The sequence below is a fragment of the Vulpes lagopus genome, chromosome 17, assembly GCF_018345385.1.
Source record: "Vulpes lagopus strain Blue_001 chromosome 17, ASM1834538v1, whole genome shotgun sequence".
Classification (NCBI taxonomy): Eukaryota; Metazoa; Chordata; class Mammalia; order Carnivora; family Canidae; genus Vulpes; species Vulpes lagopus.
The window spans coordinates 15916632-15936247 of NC_054840.1; the positions used below are offsets into that span (position 1 = coordinate 15916632).

The window sequence follows — 19616 nt, forward strand, 5'->3', positions numbered from 1 at the left end:
TCCATTCTCCAAAAATTAAGATAAATAAACTCACTGGTTAATCTAAAAACAAGCATGACTCACATACAAATTTCATATAGTATCTTTAGTATCAATAGGAGATAAAAAATCATATAAAGCAAATATTGCTAAATAAAAAATAGCGAAACTTGTTCTTAAGATGAACAGACCTTTGAGATACAATGTAGAGCAAAAACAAACTGAGAAACAGAGCACATATCACACACTTTTTGAGACAAACATACATAAAAATGATATTTTCTATAATATATAAAAATATTTTGGGGAAAATGTTCTGAAATGAATATTCCCAACTGAGCCAAGTCATTACCTCAGGAAGAGGATTAAACAACCACCACAAAACAAAAAAATCCAAGCATGGGCTTTACCAACAGAGCTTCCCAAGAACAAGCCCCATTTGGCCCTCAGAGAGGGAAGACACACCATCTTCATGGATTTAACCAAATGTGTTGGGAAAAAGAAAATAAATATATTTAAATAAAGGGAGAAGGAGAAAGTAATCACTTTATCCCTTGCTATCCTCTCCCATTCAAATGATGCCTTGGTCTCCACTTCCTCGAGCAAAGACAGGCCCAAACTAGAGTAATTTGAAGTAAATGCAATTTGGTACTTGGCCAGGGTTTCCCAATCATTTGCAGGACCCAGGGCTACAGTACAAATGAATGTCCACATGTAATAGTCTAAATATTTAGAAGTTATATATCAAGTTAGCTCACTGTTAACTGAAATACATTCCATTTTTCTGACTTGACAGATATTCCTGTAAAATGGTGTGGAAGATCAGATCAAGTTAGACTTCTCAGTCTACCACCAGTGTGAGGCAGCATTAGGGGCTGGCTTGGGGTCCATAGGCCGTCCTCTTGGCGTTCCACTGCTTGCTTTGTCTGCACTGTGAAGGGCCTGCTTTGTCTGCACTGCACTTGTGGACCATTCAGCTTCCATAATGTGGACCACCTAAACTCCATCCATATTCCTTTAAGGAGCTAAACTTGGTCTCTCCTTACCCTGGCCTGTGTATGCTGGTGGTATGTTCCACCCATAGAAAGTTGGACCTGGGAAAAAGACCTATGCAGGCCCTAGAAGTGGTCTCAGGACCATTTGGTCAGAGAATCTGGGGTCTCTCCTTCCCTAAATTTGTTCTGCAAGTTGGAGTGGGAGGTCAGTGTCCAGAAGGGCAAACCCCTTGGGCCTCATTGGCTCCTCATCCTGTGGGAGGTACAAATGGAGGTAAGGGCCCTCTGAAACAAGGTCCAGGGCTAGCCCTGGCCTAAGGTCAGTATTTTTCTTTGCTTGGGGGACTCCTGGGCTCAGGTCCTGATGAGTTAAGGGATTTCAGGGGTTATTTTCATTATATTATATAGAACCTAAATCAGTGAATTAGCCTCATTTCCCCCACTTTGTACAAAATATGGATGGTTAAAAATATGAGCAGCAAAATATATATATATATATATATATATATATATATATATATATATATATATATATGAATATATGAGCAGCATAGCCAGCATGAGGACTTTCTCCTCTATGAGAGGTGCCCAGGACTGGAACAGCGACTGATTAATGAAACCAGACGTGCCTCTTTCATCTGATCATGTCATTTCACTGGAATAGCAAGCAGAATGGTTGACACCATGTAAATTATTCTCTCTCCTTCTTTTGCAGACCGAGTAAGGTTGAGTTTACCTAAGTTGAAGTGCAAATGATGTGATTCTACTACACGAACCATAGGATCTTATTTCCTGTTTGTATTAGCTATTTATTGCTGCATAACAAATTACCCCTAAATTTAGCAGCTTAAAACAACAAACATTTATTCTGTCATAGTTTGTGTGGGTCAGGAATCTGGAAGTGGCTTAGACCACCAGGGCTGCAGGCATGAAAAGACTCACCTGGGGTCAAGGATCCACTTCCAAGCTTACTCACATGGTGGTTTTCAGGCTTTGGTGTCTCACAGGCTGTTGGATCAGGAGTTTCAGTTCTCTGGGTCTCCGTTGTTTATCATATCATGTGGGCCTCCTGGAAGCCAAAGAAGGAGAATTTCAGGAAGGGGAGAATGGCCAAGTGAGTCAATGGCATAAGAAAAAGTGTACTCCAGATCTAGCAGCTGCAAGGTTAATTGCTGACCTTAGTAAGAGTGGGCAGTGGGTCAGGAACAACGTTAGAATTGGTTGAGAAGGGCAGCGCGGGTGGCTCAGCGGTTTAGCACTGCCTTCAGCCCAGGGCGTGATCCTGGAGACCCGGGATCGAGTCCCACATCAGGCTTCCTGCATGGAGCCTGCTTCTCCCTCTGCCTGTGTCTCTGCCTCTCTCTCTGGGTGTCTCTCATGAATAAATAAATTAAATATTTAAAAAAAAAAAAAAAAGAATTGGTTGAGAAGTGAATGGGAAGGAGGAAAAGGGTGACTGGCCCAGTAGATCCCAAACCAGAGTAGGCCAGCAGGTGCTGGGTTGGGCCACCTGGGGAGCTTATAAAAAATATGCCAATTCCTTATAGTTAATTATAATGTATTATATATTTGAAAGTTGCTAAGAGCATAGATCTTAAAAGATCTTACCACAAGAAAAAAATCTGTAACTACGTGTGGTGATGGATGTTAACGAGACTTACTGTGGTGATCATTTCACAGTATATACTAATATTGAATCATGTTGTATACCCGAAACGGATACAAAATTATATGTCAATTATATCTCAATTTAAAAAATACCAGTTCCTAGACATCCCTCCCTTTTTTGGGTGTGTGTGTGTGTGGGCAAGGAAGCTGAGGTTGAGAAAAGTTAAAAAAAACTTGCTCAAATTCCCATAGCTAGAAGACAGAGCTGGGGTTAGAGCTCAGGCTCATCTGGAAGCCCAAGTTTGTGCAGGTCGGCAACACACTAGCTTGGCTCCCAATGTGAAGCCCATGTGAACGTGAACCAGCTCTCCACTGACAGCTGGTGGCCCTGTGTGAGTTCCAGTTATATGATCTATTAGAATCCCAGTTAGCCTGTACGAAAAGAGGGTGTAATATTTACCTTGTGTTGTTATTGCAATGATTAAAGATAATTTATTTTTAATGCCTTCTTGCCAAAGACCACTTGGAATTCACCTATGGTTATACAAGCTGGATTTATTACTCATGGCAGTGAGGGAAATGTACACCATAGGAAACCATGGAGATGTCTCAGTGACAGGGTGTTAGAAAATATTATTAAAGGATTTGGGCTCTTGTTAACTGACATGGGGGTCAGCTTCAGAAAGCAGGGGTGGTTCTATGAATGTGTATCTTCATAAATCTTAGCCACAGAGAGGGCAGACTAGAGTGAGGCTCAGGCCATGACTGGCCAAGAAGCAGCAGTCCCTCTTAGCCAGGAGAGCTGTATGTTTGGTATTCTGTGGCTCGGACAATGTTCACATTTTGTCTGTGTTCAGACATGATTACGAGTGGTCCTGTTCTTGCCTTGATCCATCATGGTCACAGAGAGGACTTGTCTGATGTTGGTGTTCTGTGAAATTATGTTCAACAGGAGAACACCAAGGCCCAGGGACAGTGCCAGAGTAGCTCTTTCTTAGAATCTAAAGTACCTACTAACAGTGTTGGACTCTCCAGTGTTCCACCCAGGGGGGTTATGACTTTTATTGTACTCACCCACACTGCCCATTCAGGACCTTTGAGTCACAGTAAGGCAGGCAGGTAGGCTGAGACTCTTGGAGGAATGAACCTAAAGGACAGGTGTCTCTTCAAGCTGCAATGAGCCACTTTCTTCCCCAGCTTCAGGCATTACATGAGGCCATTTCCATGAGGTCTGGGGTATTTCAGTCTGCAGAGAATTTCAGGAACAACAAAGAGAAGGCTGCCAGTTAGACGACCCATCCTGGACTCTGCCTCCTTCCTGCAGTGGCCCTGTAGTGAGCGCTACCATGAGGCCGACCCGGGCTAGATGCTGTGACACCCACCACTTCATGCTGAAAAATGGGGTAAAAGACAACAGTGCGGGATGAAGGCCACGAACAATCTAGGCAGTAGTTCCCACACTTTCCTGAGCATTAATTAGAATCACCTGGGAACTTAAAAATATTGATGCCTGGGCCCCACTTCCCTGATTGAACCGGTGTGAGATGCTACTTGGCGGCATCACTTTTTAAAAAACTTCCTGGGTGATTTAATGCGTTGCAAAGCTTGGGAACCACTGGTTTAATCCATCCATCTTTATGGTTTTGGCGGCGGGGGGCGGAGTCACGCAGCTGTTAATGCAATAAAAGCTGTGGTACCTCATTCCAGGCGCTTGTATTTTAGATACAAAACCTGACAGAGTTTCAGGGGCCTTATAGATCCCTAAGAAGCAAATCTGGGAACCCCGTGGTGGTGGTGGTGAAAATCCCCAGATACTGGGGTTGCCGCCCCAATCAGGATGGCTTGAGCTCTCTGACCCCTCCTGAAAGAATGACGTTGGTCCCTCTGCACAGAAGCCTCGGCTTAGTGTCCTCGAGCTGAGCTCCCGCAAGGCCAGGACGCCAGCAGGCAGCCGAGGCCGGGCGGGCGTGCGCACGTGTGCGGCTGTGCACCCCGGTGTGCACCCTGGTGTGCACCCTGGTGTGCACGCGCGCGGCCGCTGGCGAGCGGGCGTTTCCGTTACCGGAGCCCCGGAGCCGGAGGCCGCGGCTGCAGCGGCGGAGGCGCGCCGCCCCCCTCCCAGCCAGTCCCCTCCCCCGGCGGCTCCCGCTCGCCCTCCCCCCGCCCCCTCCCCCCTCCCCCCTCCCCCGCCGCGTCGGCCGCTCCGAGGGCGCAGGGCCGCGCTCCGCACGCGAGCCCCTGCAGGGCCGCCCCGGCGCGCACGGAGCGCAGAGCCCGGGGCGCGCGTGGCGCCCCCTCCCAGCTGCAGAGGCACGATGAGCCGCGGCCCGGGGGTCGTGGAGAGCAGGTGAGCGCATCCGCGGGCCGGGGGGCGGCCGGGCCCAAGTCGGCGCGTCGCGGAGAGGCTTTGCCCCCTCCCGGGACCTGCCCCTGCGGGCGGCCCTGGGGGGGGCCCCGGCCCGGCATCCCCGCTCCGGCCGCGCAAACAAAGCCCGCCGCGGCGGCGCCGGCTCCGCGCGGGCTCAGGGCGTGGGGACCCGGTGCGCCCCCCGCGCTCGGCTCCGCGCCTCCGCCCCAGGCCGGGGGCTCGCGGACCCCACCCGGGCAGCGCCGGCGGCGCCGGGGTCGCGCGCAGGTGCCCGCGCGGGAGGCGGCGGCGCGCAGCCCCCGAGGCCCCGCGCTCCCGGCCCAGAGGCGGGGCCTGCCGGCCGCGCTGCGCCTGGTGCGGCCGCCTTGCCCTCGGCGCCTGCTGCAGGGCGCCGCGGCCGCGGCAGGTGGGCCCCCTGGCTCCCGGCCCCCGGTGGGGGCGGCTGCGGCGGCCGGCGGGTCGCGCCGAGGCCCCCCCTTGCTCCCCGCGGGGGGCCCCGCTCCCTTCCCGCCTCCGCCGGACTCTCCGCCCCCGAGGCTCGGTTTCTGCTGTCCTCGTCTGCCCCCGGCTCCCGGGCTTCAGCTCTCGGGAGCCCCCGCGCCCTCTGCACCTGGGCGAGGACTTGGGAGGGGGGGGCCTTCCGCGCTTTGCATCGGGGCGAGGACTTGGGGGGGGGCCCTGCGCGCTTTGCACCGGGGCGAGGACTTGGGGGGGGGGGAGGCCCTGTACCCTCTGCACCGGGACGAGGACTTGGGGGGGGAGCCCCCGCGGCCTCTGCACGGGGACGAGGACTTGGGGGCGGGGCTGTGCCTTCTGCACCGGCACGACGACTTGGGGGGAGCCCCTGTGCGCTCTGCACCGGGAGGAGGACTTGGGGGGGCCCTGCGCGCTCTGCACCAGGACGAGGACTGGGGGGGGGCTCTGCGCGCTTTGCACGGGGTAGAGGACTTGGCTGGGGGCCCTATGCGCTCTGCACCGGGACTCGGACTCGGGGGGCGGCCCTGCGCCCTCTGCACCAGGACGAGGACTGGGGGGGAGCCCTGCGCGCTTTGCACCGGGGCGAGGACTTGGGGGGCCCCTGCGCCCTCTGCACCGGCCCGACGACTTGGGGGGGAGCCCCTGCGCGCTCTGCACCGGGAGGAGGACTGGGGGGGGGCCCTGCGCGCTCTGCACCAGGACGAGGACTGGGGGGGAGCCCTGCGCGCTTTGCACCGGGGCGAGGACTTGGGGGGCCTCCGCGCCCTCTGCACCGGGACGATGACTTGGGAGGGGGCCCTACGTGCTCTGCACCGGGACGAGGACTCGGGAGGCGGCCCTGCGCCCTCTGCACCGGGACGAGGACTTGGGGGGGGCTGCGCGCTTTGCACCGGGAGGAAGACTTGAGGGGGAGCCCCCACACCCTCTGCACCGGGACGAGGACTTGGGGGGAGGGGTCGCTCCAGGCGGATGCCTGGGGTTTTGCCGAACACTGTTGGCACTTTGGCTCCCCGGCTTTTAAGCTGTTTGAATCGAGGGTGGGATTGGTTCCCTTAACGCCGCCCCCCCCCCCCCCCGCCCCAGCGTGGACCCCCCCCCCCCCCCGGGTGGCGCTAACACAACGTCTCATGCACGGAGGGCTCCAGTCAACGTTGCTTGAAGGATTTTCTGCTGTTTCGGTAGAGGTAGCCAGTGCCTCCGTTGGTCACCAGACCTTTAACAGCAGCAGCTGTTACCTGGGGATGTTTGTGAAGAGCTGGTTTGGGGATCCTCTGGCGGGATCGCGGGCGTGTTCTCCACAGTTGCCGTCATCTGCAAAAGGAGGCTTTGGGCCTTGGATGTGGTGTTTCAGCAAGTCGTGTGATGGGCGGTTTGCAAAATACACCCTTTAAGCAATCCTCTCACTGCCGTTAGTTCAGTGCTTGTAGGAAGCCACCTAAAGCAGTGCAGAAACGCTCAGCAAAGATTCAGACTGCAGAGAATTTTCTTCTAGGATGGTGACTGCTGCAAACCCGAGGAACAGCTAGAGCAAGGAGAGGCTGCCACGGCTTAAAATGTCCACCACTTCAGCTTTTCGTGCATCATTAAACATTAGGCCCGGTTTCTCAGAGAGGAGGGACGTTTGTTTTTCCACCACTGTCCTTTCTTTAAAACACTGTTGCAATCAGGAAGGCAGCCTAGAAAAGTCTGTGTGCAGGTAGGCTTTACTGTTTGATTTCTTGACCAAGATCATGAAGAAAACCACTAGGACACATTGAACATCAAACCCTCTTCTTAGAGGGGTATTCATCCAACAGCAGGTCTTGGGAATGGTTGTTAAAGAGAGTTTTGAATTAAATTGTGGCTTTACTTTTGTAAAGTTTCCCCTCCGAAGAAAACCCTAAAGAGAGGAAGTGAATTGAAATATGAAATGTGACATTAACACGGTCCTTTCCACAAACAGAGCTGCCTGGACTTTTCTGCCGGCCACCCAGAGCTACCCACCCTTGCTGGTATTACTGGAAGATATGGACCCTCCCCACCTCTTTCCACGAAAACTTGTTAGTCCACCATCTCTGATCTTTCTGGCCTCTTCAGGGAGACTGTTGCTAATGTGTCATTTTCATGTTTCAGCCTGGCAACAAAGTCCCGTAAAATTCAGTATCAGACCAAGGTGAGGTGCAGTTCTCTGTAAACTGTAAAGCACCCCACAGATGTTGGCTACTGTTGCTTGTAATTTTTAGCAGCCGCACAGCATTCCATTCTCACATATTTGGCGATTTAAGCTGTTTGTTATAGATTTTTTTAAATACCGAGGAGGAGAGTCTTTATGGCTACCATATTCTTTCTGTCGTTTATATGTTCAATGAACATTTTTTTTTTTTCCAGTGCAGATTATAGGCCAAGCCATGTGTTGGATGCCGGGGATGTGGAATCCTTGGCTATACACATGCCACACTCTTACTCGTTTACTGTGGCTATACACATCTCACGCTCTTACTCGTTTTTTTTTGTTTTGTTTTGTTTTGTTTTTTTGTTTTTTCAGTTCTCAGACTTGTAAACAGATTACAGCAGAGTAGGGCAGTAAATCCATTAATCCAGGTGTATATCAGATGTTGGCTCAGGGAGAGGTACAGGGCTGAGTCATGGGGATTCCCCTGCCCCACACATCTCCAGCTCCCGTAAACTCTTTTTTTCTTGTTCCCTCTGGGCACTTTCTTTCTCTTTTCTCTCCCTCCTTCCCTCCTTGTCTTCTTGCCGCTGGAGATGTTACAGCCCTTTCCTCTCCTGGCCCCACTTCCCTTTGGAGTACATTGTGCAGCGCTCTCCCTGACAGGTACAGGGAGGGGGAAGGCAATAAACCCTGAAACTGTTCTCCCCAATTCCTGCCACCCTACAGCTGCCTTTTAGGCCACATTCCCCCATGCAGTTAGCCTTTTTCCCTGGCTCCCCCACTGGCCAGGCTCATTTTCCATTCACAACGTGGCCCAGAAAGCCAAATCCTAGATACTTTCCTTTTCCTTTCCTAAGATGCTGAAAACCCTTTGTGTGTGTGTGTGTGTGTGTGTGTGTGTGTGTACATACACAATCATACAGAAAACACAAGCATCCTGAGTGGCATCTCACAAGTGAACACATCTATGTAGCTACCATCTGGGTCAAGACATAAAAAATGGTGCCCTAGAAGCCCCTCTCATACTCTGATTACTCACAGTCCTATTTCTTCTCCTCAGAGGAGTGAGATTAATTTTGCTTGTTTGTAAACTTTATAAAAATAGAATCGTACAGCATATAATCTTCACATCTGGCTTGTTTTGTGCAACATTACATCCGTGAGATTGAGCCACATTGCTGTGTGTAAGCAGTTTTTCCTTCTCATTGTTGACACTAGTCCATTCTATGATTATATCACATTTTGTTCATCCATTTCTACCGTTGATGAGTGTGGTCGTTGTTCCCAGTTTCTGCCATACAAATAATATGCAATGAATCTTTTAGCCTTTTGCTACCCAAAGACCTACCAGTTCCACCACTGTCTTGTTTTACTGGAGTGACTTAAAAAGGGAAAGTGGTGGGTGGAGCAGCCAGCCTGCTGAGCCAGCCCTGTGGATTTTCCATCTTTGCCATCGCTAATACTTTTGGAGGAACTGAAGACTGCTCTCATTCAGGGACCTGACCAGTGAAGAAGAGACACCATAGGATGGCTTCTTTTGTGAGTGAGCTGATTGGAAGTAGAGATCTTTGGGAAGAAGAAAAGAAACTAGGTCATGATGGGAAACTGGCTTCGTTCAGGAGGTATCCTGATCAGGGGATGGACAGCTGGTGGCTCAGGGTCTCCACATCTCTTCTGCTCACCTCCCACCTTCCCCCACTTTCCCTTTGTTGAGTCTCTGGTCTACCCTAGGGCTAGTCCTGGAGGGCTTGGCTCAGAGGAAGTCTTTCCATCCTGGCTTGTATGGAGGAGACGTTGCCTTCCAGAGCTCAGTTCTAAATGAAGACAGTTTCCTTGGACTGTTCTTTAAAGTTATGTAGCCCCCGGGGAGCTTTTTGGACTACAACTTCCTGGGCAGGGGGCCTGGTTCTTGTGGCCTGGGGGATGGAGGTTTTCTTTGGTGAAATGCTTAGGCCTCTGGACTCAACAAAAGCAGTGTCTTAATCTGCAAGTTGTCAGAGGGTCACACAGGTTCAGGCAGTCCGCCTGTAAGAAGCTGAGGACAGCAGATTCTGGGACCCTGCACTATTGACTTCCTCCTCTGCTTTCAAGTTTTAAATCTTCCCAAGATGGAAATACAGAGACTACCTAGCCGACTGAAGAATTTCCACTTAGCATCCTGGTGGTTGTCACCACTTTGGTTACAGAATTAGGATTCCTCTACCTCCTTGACCTTCCTCATCTCTTGCTTCTCTCCCCCTGACCACACTTTCATTCTTCCTGTCCGTGGACCTTGATCCACTCCTCCCTATCTCAGATGGGAGCTGCTCTCAGTACTCCCAGTTCTTCTGTATTGTCCATTTCTTCTTGTGCTTTGTGGCTCAGCTTAAGTGTCACTTCCTGGGGTTCCTGGTGGCTCAGTTGGCTAAGCCTCTATCTTTGGCTCAAGACATGATCCTAGAGTCCTGGGGTCGAGCCTGCTTCTCCCTCTCCCTTTGCCCTTAACCCACTTGTGCATGTGCCCTCTCTCTCAAATAAATGAATAAATAAAGTCTTAAAAAAAAATATCACTTCTCCAGGGAGCCCACCCCAATTCCTCAATCTTAGAGGAACTCTCTTGTCATTCTCTAAAAGCACTTCCTGTCTCAGATATAGGAAGTCAGGCTTCCCCATCAGGCTGATGGCACAGGCCGGTTGCTTTGTTCACTCGTATCTGGCACACACACTCCACACATGTTAGTTGATGAGTGAATTGATGAGGAAACTAGGAGACCTGAGACAAGTTGTGAGATTGTCTCTCCTTATAACTTGCTGTGTGATCTTGGATATTTAATTCACTTACCCTCTCCTAGATTCCCATCTCCCTTTGTAAAATAATGCATCAGGCTGTAAGATCTTGTGGGTTCCTTTCGTTTTCAATTTTTTCTGAGCCTAACAGCTAGAGGATCGTGTTGGTGGGGAGGCAGCACTCTCTGAAAATGCAAGATGGCTTTAGCATTATGTTTAATTGGCTGTGTGATTAGTCACATGCTTGTGATCTTAGCATAAAAGCTCAGTTCTTCCCAGTTGCTTGTAGCCTGCTCTGGGCTAACAATATAGCTTATGTTTGTTTTTGTTTTCCTCTTCCTGCATCATATGCATATGTATTTGTTTCCTGATCTGTCTCCTGCCTCCATGCAGGTGCCCCCTGGGGACAAGATTCCTGTGCTTTGTGTTACTTTTATATCCCCTCTGCCTAGCACAGCACCTGTCTTATGGTAAATAGCTAGGTGTTTGTTAATCTGAGTTGATGGAAGAGATCTATATTATGGAGAATATTACTGGCATTGGGATTATGGCCTGGGAGGTATAGTTATTTCACAATTGTCCATATTAACTTTGTGACTAACATGAAATCTTCTCCATTTTCTTTAACCGATTTACTTACGGGTTTTACTGGTTGTTACGGTCTGTTTTCTAAAAGGTTGATAGGAGCTAACAGAAGTAAAATCCTGCTTGGTTTGGGACGTCTGGGTGGCTCAGATCCTGATCCTGGGGTCCTGGGATTGAGTCTCACATGGGGCTCCCTGTGAGGAGCTTGCTTCTCCCTCTGCCTGGGTCTCCACCTTTCTTTCTGTGTCTATCATGAATAAATAAATAAAATCTTAAAAAAAATACTGCTTGGTTTAATTCTGGTGAAAAGTTAGAGGAGGATTTGGGGATTATTATGGGTGCAATTATGCCTAAAAAATTCCGTTTACGTGTAGTTGAGAATTACCTTCATAGGCAGTAGGATCCTTAGTAGAAAAAAGACTGGTGTTTCGTCATTATCTGCATGGCAGTCTTTTTAGCTTTTTTTTTTTTTTTTTTGTAAAACCGTACTGATAAAAGCTTGAGCTCTGCAATCAATGGACCAAATCCTCACCAGGATTCTTGGATAAGTTACCCAAGATCTCTGAGCATTATTTCCTCTTCTGTGAAAGGAGGAAAATTCTAGCCCAGTGTCAGGCACTTAAAAGGTTGTTGTGATGATTAAATGAGCTCACTAACATATGCCAAGTCCTTGGATTAATTTCCAGCACACCGTAAACATTGAACATAGATAGGCCATTATCATATTACAGTTTTATTTCTACTTTAAGGATTGTTAAAAATCTTTAAGTGGAGAATTATTACTTATGAGCCAGATGGGAGTAAAATCATTTGGACGCCTAGTTATCGATCTGTCCACGCTGCATAGTCAAGGCGGGTGCCGAGGAGGGAGAAGGCGCTTCTTCAGAGGCTGGAGTTCTTGCATTCTGGTTCTAGTGCACCTTCACCTGCCCGTGTTGGTTTGACCAAGGACTGAACACCTCTGAGCTGCAGTGTCCTCATCTGCATGTGGGGATGGTGCTCCTTGGCCTGCCTTCCTGGCTGAGTCTGTGTGAGGGGCTGGTGCTCTCATATTTGAAAGCACTTTGACAGTTTTAGGGTCCTGCACCTGCATGAGGATTAGGTGGTGGTCTCAGGTTACATTTCATTGCAGCTATGACTTAATTCCAACAATAATTGGTTTACTCCTTTGCACATACTTTCATGTAATCCACGTTTTCCAACAAGCATGCAATAATCACCCTCATTTAATATTAGCTCTTTAAGGTTTTAAGCCCATTCTTTTGGTCCTGTAGCAGCTCAGGGACTTTACTGTGCCAAGATGCAGGGTGTTTTTGTTCGGTTCCCCCTTCCCCTAAGGGAAGGGGGCTTTACCAGTTTGGGGCCTGGAAGCTGATAGGTATGAGGCAGCATTTAATTTTTTATTTTTATTTTATTTTTAAGATTTTATTTATTCATGAGGGACACACACAGAGAGGCAGAGATATAGGCAGAGTCAGAAGCAGAAGTCCCCTGTGGGGAGACTGATGTGGGACTCGATCCCAGGGCCCTGGGATCACAACAACCTGAGCCAGAGTCTGATGCTCAGCCACTGAGACACCCAGGCACCCCAGAGGCAGCATTTATATTTGATGCTAATGTCGGAGCTGCAGTAATAATGATTGAGTCCACATCAAAATTTAAGGAGTTTCAAGTGTAAGTGGATGCGCCTGCCCCTTTCCTACTTATTTTCAGTCCCTGAATGACACAGAACATTTGGAATGGGCGCTCTCTCCATGGTTGCTGTGGTTTTACTCTACAGCAGTACCCGTGGAAGAAGAGTGTGGGGATCTAGCGTTCCTGTAGTGGCAAGGAGCCCCTTGCGTCCTCCAGGGTCTATGCAGGTGGGGTTGGGGGGTGGGGGGCTGCTGCTGCTGCTGCTCCTCCTCCTCCTCTTCCTCCTCCTCCTCCTCAGGTCTAAGCCCCTCCCCTTCACGGTCTGGTGTCCAGTGTTTCTCTGCAGGGAGCTGGCCTTCCACTCCACAGCCTCACTAATCTCATCTTGGGTGCCACTCACTTTCTTCATGGAGAAAATAAAGATTTTATGCAGAGGCTTTCTGGGTCTTAGCAAAAGTTCTAATATCTAAGCAGATGGATACATGTCTGGAAACAGAGATAAGCAGCGGCAGAAAGGGGAAAATGAAAGTGCTAGTCAGGAGAAAAAGTTTTGTTGAGAACACAGAAGTGGGTTTTAACCAGACATATTTTGTACGGTAAGAATGGTCAACTTCCAATCCATGTTCTCATAATTATTTCCAAATTAAAAGGCATTGTGGCTGCATTATACGAGGTAGGAGTCTAGAGAAAAAAATGTAATGTTTGGCTCGTTCTTTTACATATTTCATTAAAAACCATATTTTAGCCTTTCTTAGTTTCTTGAAGCATTTCCCAATTACAGGTTCATCACCACTGCCTGACCTTTTGAAGCAAGAGTTGAGGATTAAAAAACAAGAGCATTTAAGCCTGAAAACGAGAATGTGTGTATTTCCTAGAACTATGGCACTTGGGAAATACCACATATACTTGGGGAAGTTTACCAGCATAAAATCTTGAGTCAAGAAGGTTTACAACATCTGGGGGTCCCAACTGACTTGGGGGAAGAAGAGGAGGTAAAGGGAAGGCAGTTGGTCTGCGGCTTTGCTGTCTTCGTCCTCAGGTTGCTACCAGGTTGGGATTTGGGGGGGAGTGGGCAGTGAAGGAAGGCATGGTACCAGGTGAGCACATGGGCTTTGAAGTTATAATGGCCCAGAGTCAAGTGCTCCTTTTCTAGATGTGAGCCCTGTCACCCTGAGGGAGTTAATTAACCTGTCTGCGCCTCTCTGCATTCTTAAAATGGCTTTTTGGGGCAATTAATGAGAAAATAAAGATTTTTAAACATGTGTAAGTGCAAATAAGGTCATTGTTGTTTTCTTCCTGTCTTTCCATTTATTCATGAAAGTTTCTGATTCAGTGGGCCCAGGAAAACTGTTTATAGAGGTTACCTCATGGTGCTCTAATGGTCCTCGGACTGTACTTTGAGAAGTGCTGTTCCTAAATGACAAACAGGAGTTGGCATCAAAGGAAGGGCAGGACCGGCACTTCTATGCACACACAACTCCAACATCATAGTACATGTCCTTGGGGCACATGACTTGCAAGGCCATAGGCAGTGACCCTGGGTGGGGTGGGGGGCGGGGGTGGTGATACAGAGAGTGTGCTGTGTGTGTGTGTGTGTGTGTGTGTGTGTGTGTGTGAGCGTGAGGGAGCCAGGGTGTGCTTGGGACACTGAAGACTCGCTCTGGGGGAGCACACAGGTGGGAGACAAGGGAGCAGGGTGGAGGTCCTTGTGTGCAGTGCCAAGGAGTTTAGGTTCAGCCAGAAAGCAGTGAGAAGCCACAGAAGGCTGTAAGCAGAGACATGATTCGACCACACTGGTGGTCACATGATGAGCCAAGAGGGTGAGACTATTGGCATGTATAATAATTATGAGAAAATTATGATTAACCGGGTGAGAGCCAGTGGGGGGGAAGAGAGAGAGAGGGAGGGAGGAGGAGAGGAAGAAAGAGGGGGACGGAGCACACTTGAACTGAGACAGGGAGTGTATGTCAAGGAGGGGACAGATTGGAGAGATGTCTAGAGGGAGGCTCAGGACCACTTGGACTGGCTGCTTGATGGGGAAAAGGGGGCAGGAGCTGGTGATGGCGGAAGGTTCCAGGTGGGTGGCCCAGTGATGGGCTTCTCTGCCAAGGTGGGTCAGGAGGAGGTTCTCAGGAAGAGGGAAAGTGAGGATTAGTTAACTACTGACCATGTTTAAAGTGCTGGAGTGCCCCCCAGGCCCCGGGCATCTGAGCTCGTGGAAGAGGCCCAGGACAGAGGTGCCAATTTAGGGGAGCACCGAGGCAGTGTGAGGCCAGAGGAGCTTGGGGGGGGCATGAAGCCCAGAGAGAGAAGGTGGGGGGTGGCAGCAGAGCAGGTGAGAAAGGACATGGAAGCCGTGGGAATGCCAGCCACCAGCTTCATCCTGGGAGGCGGGGTCACCAAGGAATGAAGAAGGCCACTGGGCCTGTGGGCCAGGGGTCCCGAGCCAGGGGTCCCGGGGAGCCTGGGAGAGCAGGCGCCAGGTGGCTCGGAGTCCAGGACAGTGGGGACCATGTGCTGTATTGTGACTGGTGAGAAGGATGCAGAGCGTCAGGCAGCGGTGAGGAGGAGGCCAGAGCAGCGAGGGGATGACCTGGGAGGAGGAGGTGACTCACGGAACCAGATGGAAGGCCTGGAGGCCAGCGCAGGATGGGCACAGGATGGGCCTGTGTGCCTAGGGTGCGACAGAGGAAGGCCAGCTGGCTGGGCGTGGGGCCTTGGAGGTGCGGTGGGCCGAGGGGTGGCCAGGTGCGTACCCGAGAAGCCCCGGACCATGAGTTCGGCTTGGCCATGGGTGGACTCAGGCCTTGGCCGAGAGCCGGAGGGGCAGGAAAACCAGGAAGGGAGTTCTTTCACACGTGACATTTCCGAGGAAACGGCATACTGATCATTTTGAAGATTTTTGTAATTATGTTGTATGACATTAGTATCCGTTTTTAAGAGTCTTTCTCTTTTCTTGTTCTAGTGATGATCATCACAATGCGCCTTCAGAAGAAAAAGGTACGGTACTCCTGAGTCCATGTTGAGTTCTTAAAAAACTTATACCGTTGAAGCATTTGCAGTTTTAGAAAATGATCGTTTATTTTCCTTATGGACTGTAGCTGCTTTGTTACATTCAGGCATTTACCGACTGTTGGCTTGCAAGCTGGCCACCTTACAGGAACAGCAAGGAGAGACCGAAGAGGGGGGCAAACCGCTCCAGATTGGTAGGTGGCAATTTTCCTAAGCAAGGGAACTCACTGTGGAGGCTGGTCTTGGTCTGCCTGGTACTTGGAAGCCAGGCAAGTGTCCGTTCATTCATTGAGCATCTACAAAGGGATGGGTGCTGGGGAATCAAGGTGCTAAGATGTGGCCTCCATCCTCCGGGCTTCAAAGACCAATAAAGAAACCAGCAGCCCCTTGTGTGCCAGTCGGAGAAATGTGAGGGAGGGATCGCAGAGGAGGCGTGGCTGACTCGGTGGGGTAGAGGGAGACTTTCAGTGGAAGTGACATTGGGCTAGGTCTGAAGGATCCCTGGGAATGCTGGAGGTGGGGCCTGGGGGAGGGACTTCCAGGCAGTGAGAAGGTATCCGGAGAGGAAAGAGTGGCATCCATCCTGGTGTTCAAGTTTGGGACTGGCTTGTGGTTAAAATAGATGGATTCTAGGCCAGTGCTGCACATGGCAATCACCTGGGGACTTTAAAGACAAATACTGTCGTTCAGGCTTCACCCCACACCAGCTAAATCAGACCTAAGGGGGGGCTGAGTCCCAGGCATGGATGTGTTGAGAAAGCTCTCCAGATGATTCTGAGGTGTAGTCAAGGTTGAGAACCACTCTTCCGTGCTTCCAGCCCTGGAGGACTGAGGCCTCATCCCATCACTTGATTTCCCAGCACCTGTCCTGACATAGTGCCTCGTCCTCACCTAGGCATTCTCTCCGGCAGGAATCTGCCTCTCATGCCCTCTCTACGGCCGTGTCCAGTCAGTCACCAATTTCTAGGGGTTGACCTGCTGAATAATAATAAGTGTGCTTGTAAGTGTAATAACATGCTTGAGAGTGCAGGTTCCGGCCAGACTGCCTGAGTTGAAATCTTAGCTATAGACTTCCCAGGGGCCCAGCTCACATCACTGGATAGTCATGAGGATTAATGTGTAGATATACGTGAAGCATTTTACATAAATATATGTAAAGTATATGTACACAAAATTTATAAATAAACATGAGTAAGTATATGTAAATGAGTAAACATGTATATGGTGCCTGGCACATGGAACACTCACAACAAGCTGCTATCATCAGCTCTTACCTGCTGTTATTATTCGCATTATTCTCAGATTTTTTTCCTTCCTCTGTGTAACTGCTGCCAGTCCTTCGTTATGGACATGGCGGGGGGCGGGGGGAGATTTGAGCATAATGCTAATAGCTTTCCATGTATGTACGTGTTGCATTCTGGGCCCACGTGGAGGGTGAAGCAGCATCTGGAACCTGAGAGGAGGAGAGAATGAGGAGTGAGCATGGGGGAATGGACCTGGTCAACAGATTGGGCCTGGGGAGCTTCTGGGGCCTGTCGGGAGAGGTCCACGTGCCCCTGCAGGTGGAGATCAGAATCTGATTGGGTAGTGGGTACAGTGCCTCCTTTGGGCTCTTGAGGTGGAAAGGAGGCTGGGGATGGGGATGGGGCCTGGGACGTTAGTAATGGGGGGGGGGGCGGGTGGCAGAGAGGAGTTGCCAGGCAGGTGGAGGGTAGGAGAGGTAGGGGAACCAGGACAGACCTCACAGAAGGGCCCATGTGGGCAGGAGGGCCGGGTGGGTGTCTAAATGCAGGAGTCATTTTCTGGGGGTTAGTGGTCCTAATTTAGGGACATCAGGGAGAGGACTTCCAACTAGCTGTGGGAACAGAAACCTGATTGCAGTGGGTGAGTTGGGGTGAGGAAGTGGAGGGAACATTCTTGGGGACCACCCTTTCCAGAAGTAGTTGAGTAATAGGGACAAAGTTTGCCCTGTGCTTCAGTCAGTGCCATTTACACGGAAGTATTTCTAGCACGGTGTGTCATTGAGCCTGTGCCTGCAAACGGCCTGGATGTGCAAGTGCAGGAGCAGGACAGGAGCAGTGAGGGCAAGTCACGGCTGGGGGGGGGGTGGTGGTGGTGGTGGTGGTGGTGGGGGATTGAGGGGCAGCCCAATGAAATGATTACTCAGCCAAAGTGTGATGGGAGCTCCTACAGCTCCTACAGCTCAAGTCTGTTGTATCCACTTCCAAAGAAAAATAAGCCCCCTTTTACGTGAGCCAAACGAGTTTTGGACTCAATGAGAATATAATGAATTAAGAAAAAATTAGTTGAGTTTCGATCTATTTTATTTATTTATTTATTTTTTATTTTTATTTTTTTTAAATTTTTATTTATTTATGATAGTCACACAGAGAGAGAGAGAGAGAGGCAGAGACACAGGCAGAGGGAGAAGCAGGCTCCATGCACCGGGAGCCTGACGTGGGATTCGATCCCGGGTCTCCAGGATCGCGCCCTGGGCCAAAGGCAGGCGCCAAACCGCTGCGCCACCCAGGGATCCCTCGATCTATTTTATAAATTAAAAGAAAAATAGTTCTTATTTTTTATTCACTGTGTACTTCCTGCGACATATGTTTCTCTTCAGGAGAGGACAGCAGTTCAGAGGACAGCAGTTCTGAGAACAGCTCCCAAAGTGAATCTGGTGAGTAATGTATTCCTTTCTTGAATTACGGAATTCTAGTTAAACATATGAGCCTTTATTTTTATTTTCAAGTAATGCACACATCCCTTATATTGTCTGAGGACATATTACTAGCGTGGTTTTGTAAAGCCCTGAAGAAATACGTACATGTACATGGTAAATACTTTCTAGTTGGCAAGCGAAGTGGGAGAACAGGATGAGCTGAAGAAGAAAGGCAGGAAACCGTTGCTATTGGTGAAAGCCAAACATTTCACCTATTCTCCCATTAGGCCGTGTTTCCTCTTGGTTGTCAAAAGAATTTGATTTAGACCTTTTTTCTTTTTGTAGATAACGAGGAACCAGAACCAGAAAAAACAAGTGAGTGTATCCTGCCTCTCAATTTTATTTTTTGTTGTGGAGAAGAAAGGGGAGGATAGCCTTTGGGATTTTTAAGTTACCGATTGCTTGTTCATTATCTTTTTTTTGTGCAAAATTAAGGTAAACATTAGGAAACTTCTCTAAGTGTTTTGGAAATTTGAGCTCACAACACTGGGAATAAAATATGCTCTTGATTTGCGTCAATACCAGGATTGTATGAGTGTGGTTCTGCTCTTAGTTTCCCTAAGGAGGAAAGATCGAGAGGCCGACCATAATCTGTAGTGCAGCCACAAGCGGCCCTAGCTTCCTTCCGTGGTGGTCGCTGCTCACAGATTATGGCAGAGTGAACTATTTGCTGCTGCAAATGTACCATTTGTGGTTTAGAGTTTCTGGCATGCTGTTCTAGCTATTTATGAACAACTCGAGTATGAAACCACTTTAAGGGCATAGATTCTAAATATAAAATACGGTTTTCATCTAAAGTTTTGTGAGTGACTAAGCTTGTATTTTAAGTGATTTTATTTTACTGTAGGATTTTTTTCCCCTGGTTCTTAGACTGGGACCTGCCCATGAACACTGTAGCAAGGCAGTCAGAGGACTCCTTTGCAATACTATTAAATAAATGAAGTCTCTTCACTCAGAAGTCCCAAATATAATCTGATTCTCTCTGCAGTTTCTCAGTGGAGAACCAGGGATGGTAACTATAAGTTTCTTGCAGTCCTGTGGTACATTGATAAGAACCTGCAGTAATCTGTGTATCACTGTTGTGGAGATGTCATATTCTGATACTCATAAAGAAAAAATGGGTGCCAACCCTCTTACCCCCAATTCTACATTGGATTATTATGGATAATTTCATCCTTCAAAATGCAGTCAAAAGTCCAGCCTCCATAGATTGGCTTGAGATAGAAATGAAATTAGAAAGATGGCCTTGGGATGAGGTTTCTGATGTTATCCCTGTTAATAACTGGGTAAGGGGCTGTACGGACGTGGAGTCCTGAGTCC

General features: G+C 49.3%; 1 protein-coding gene and 1 long non-coding RNA gene across 2 annotated transcripts in view; one reads left to right on the plus strand and one right to left on the minus strand.

Moving 5' to 3' along the window:
- Nucleotides 1–1537: 1537 nt before the first annotated feature.
- Nucleotides 1538–9994, minus strand: LOC121477551. Its single transcript, XR_005984288.1, has 3 exons — nt 6663–9994; nt 3657–3828; nt 1538–2043 (listed from the first exon to the last, which is right to left on the minus strand). It is a non-coding gene; the product is annotated as an uncharacterized LOC121477551 (long non-coding RNA).
- Nucleotides 3827–19616, plus strand: part of LOC121477550 — a 34433-nt gene continuing 18643 nt past the window's right edge. Inside the window, exons 1-5 of the mRNA XM_041731963.1 lie at nt 3827–4929; nt 15531–15565; nt 15685–15771; nt 18198–18254; nt 18582–18611. Coding sequence (XP_041587897.1) covers nt 4898–4929; nt 15531–15565; nt 15685–15771; nt 18198–18254; nt 18582–18611 — 241 coding nt within the window. The 5' untranslated portion in view covers nt 3827–4897. The remainder of the gene's footprint in view (nt 4930–15530; nt 15566–15684; nt 15772–18197; nt 18255–18581; nt 18612–19616) is intronic.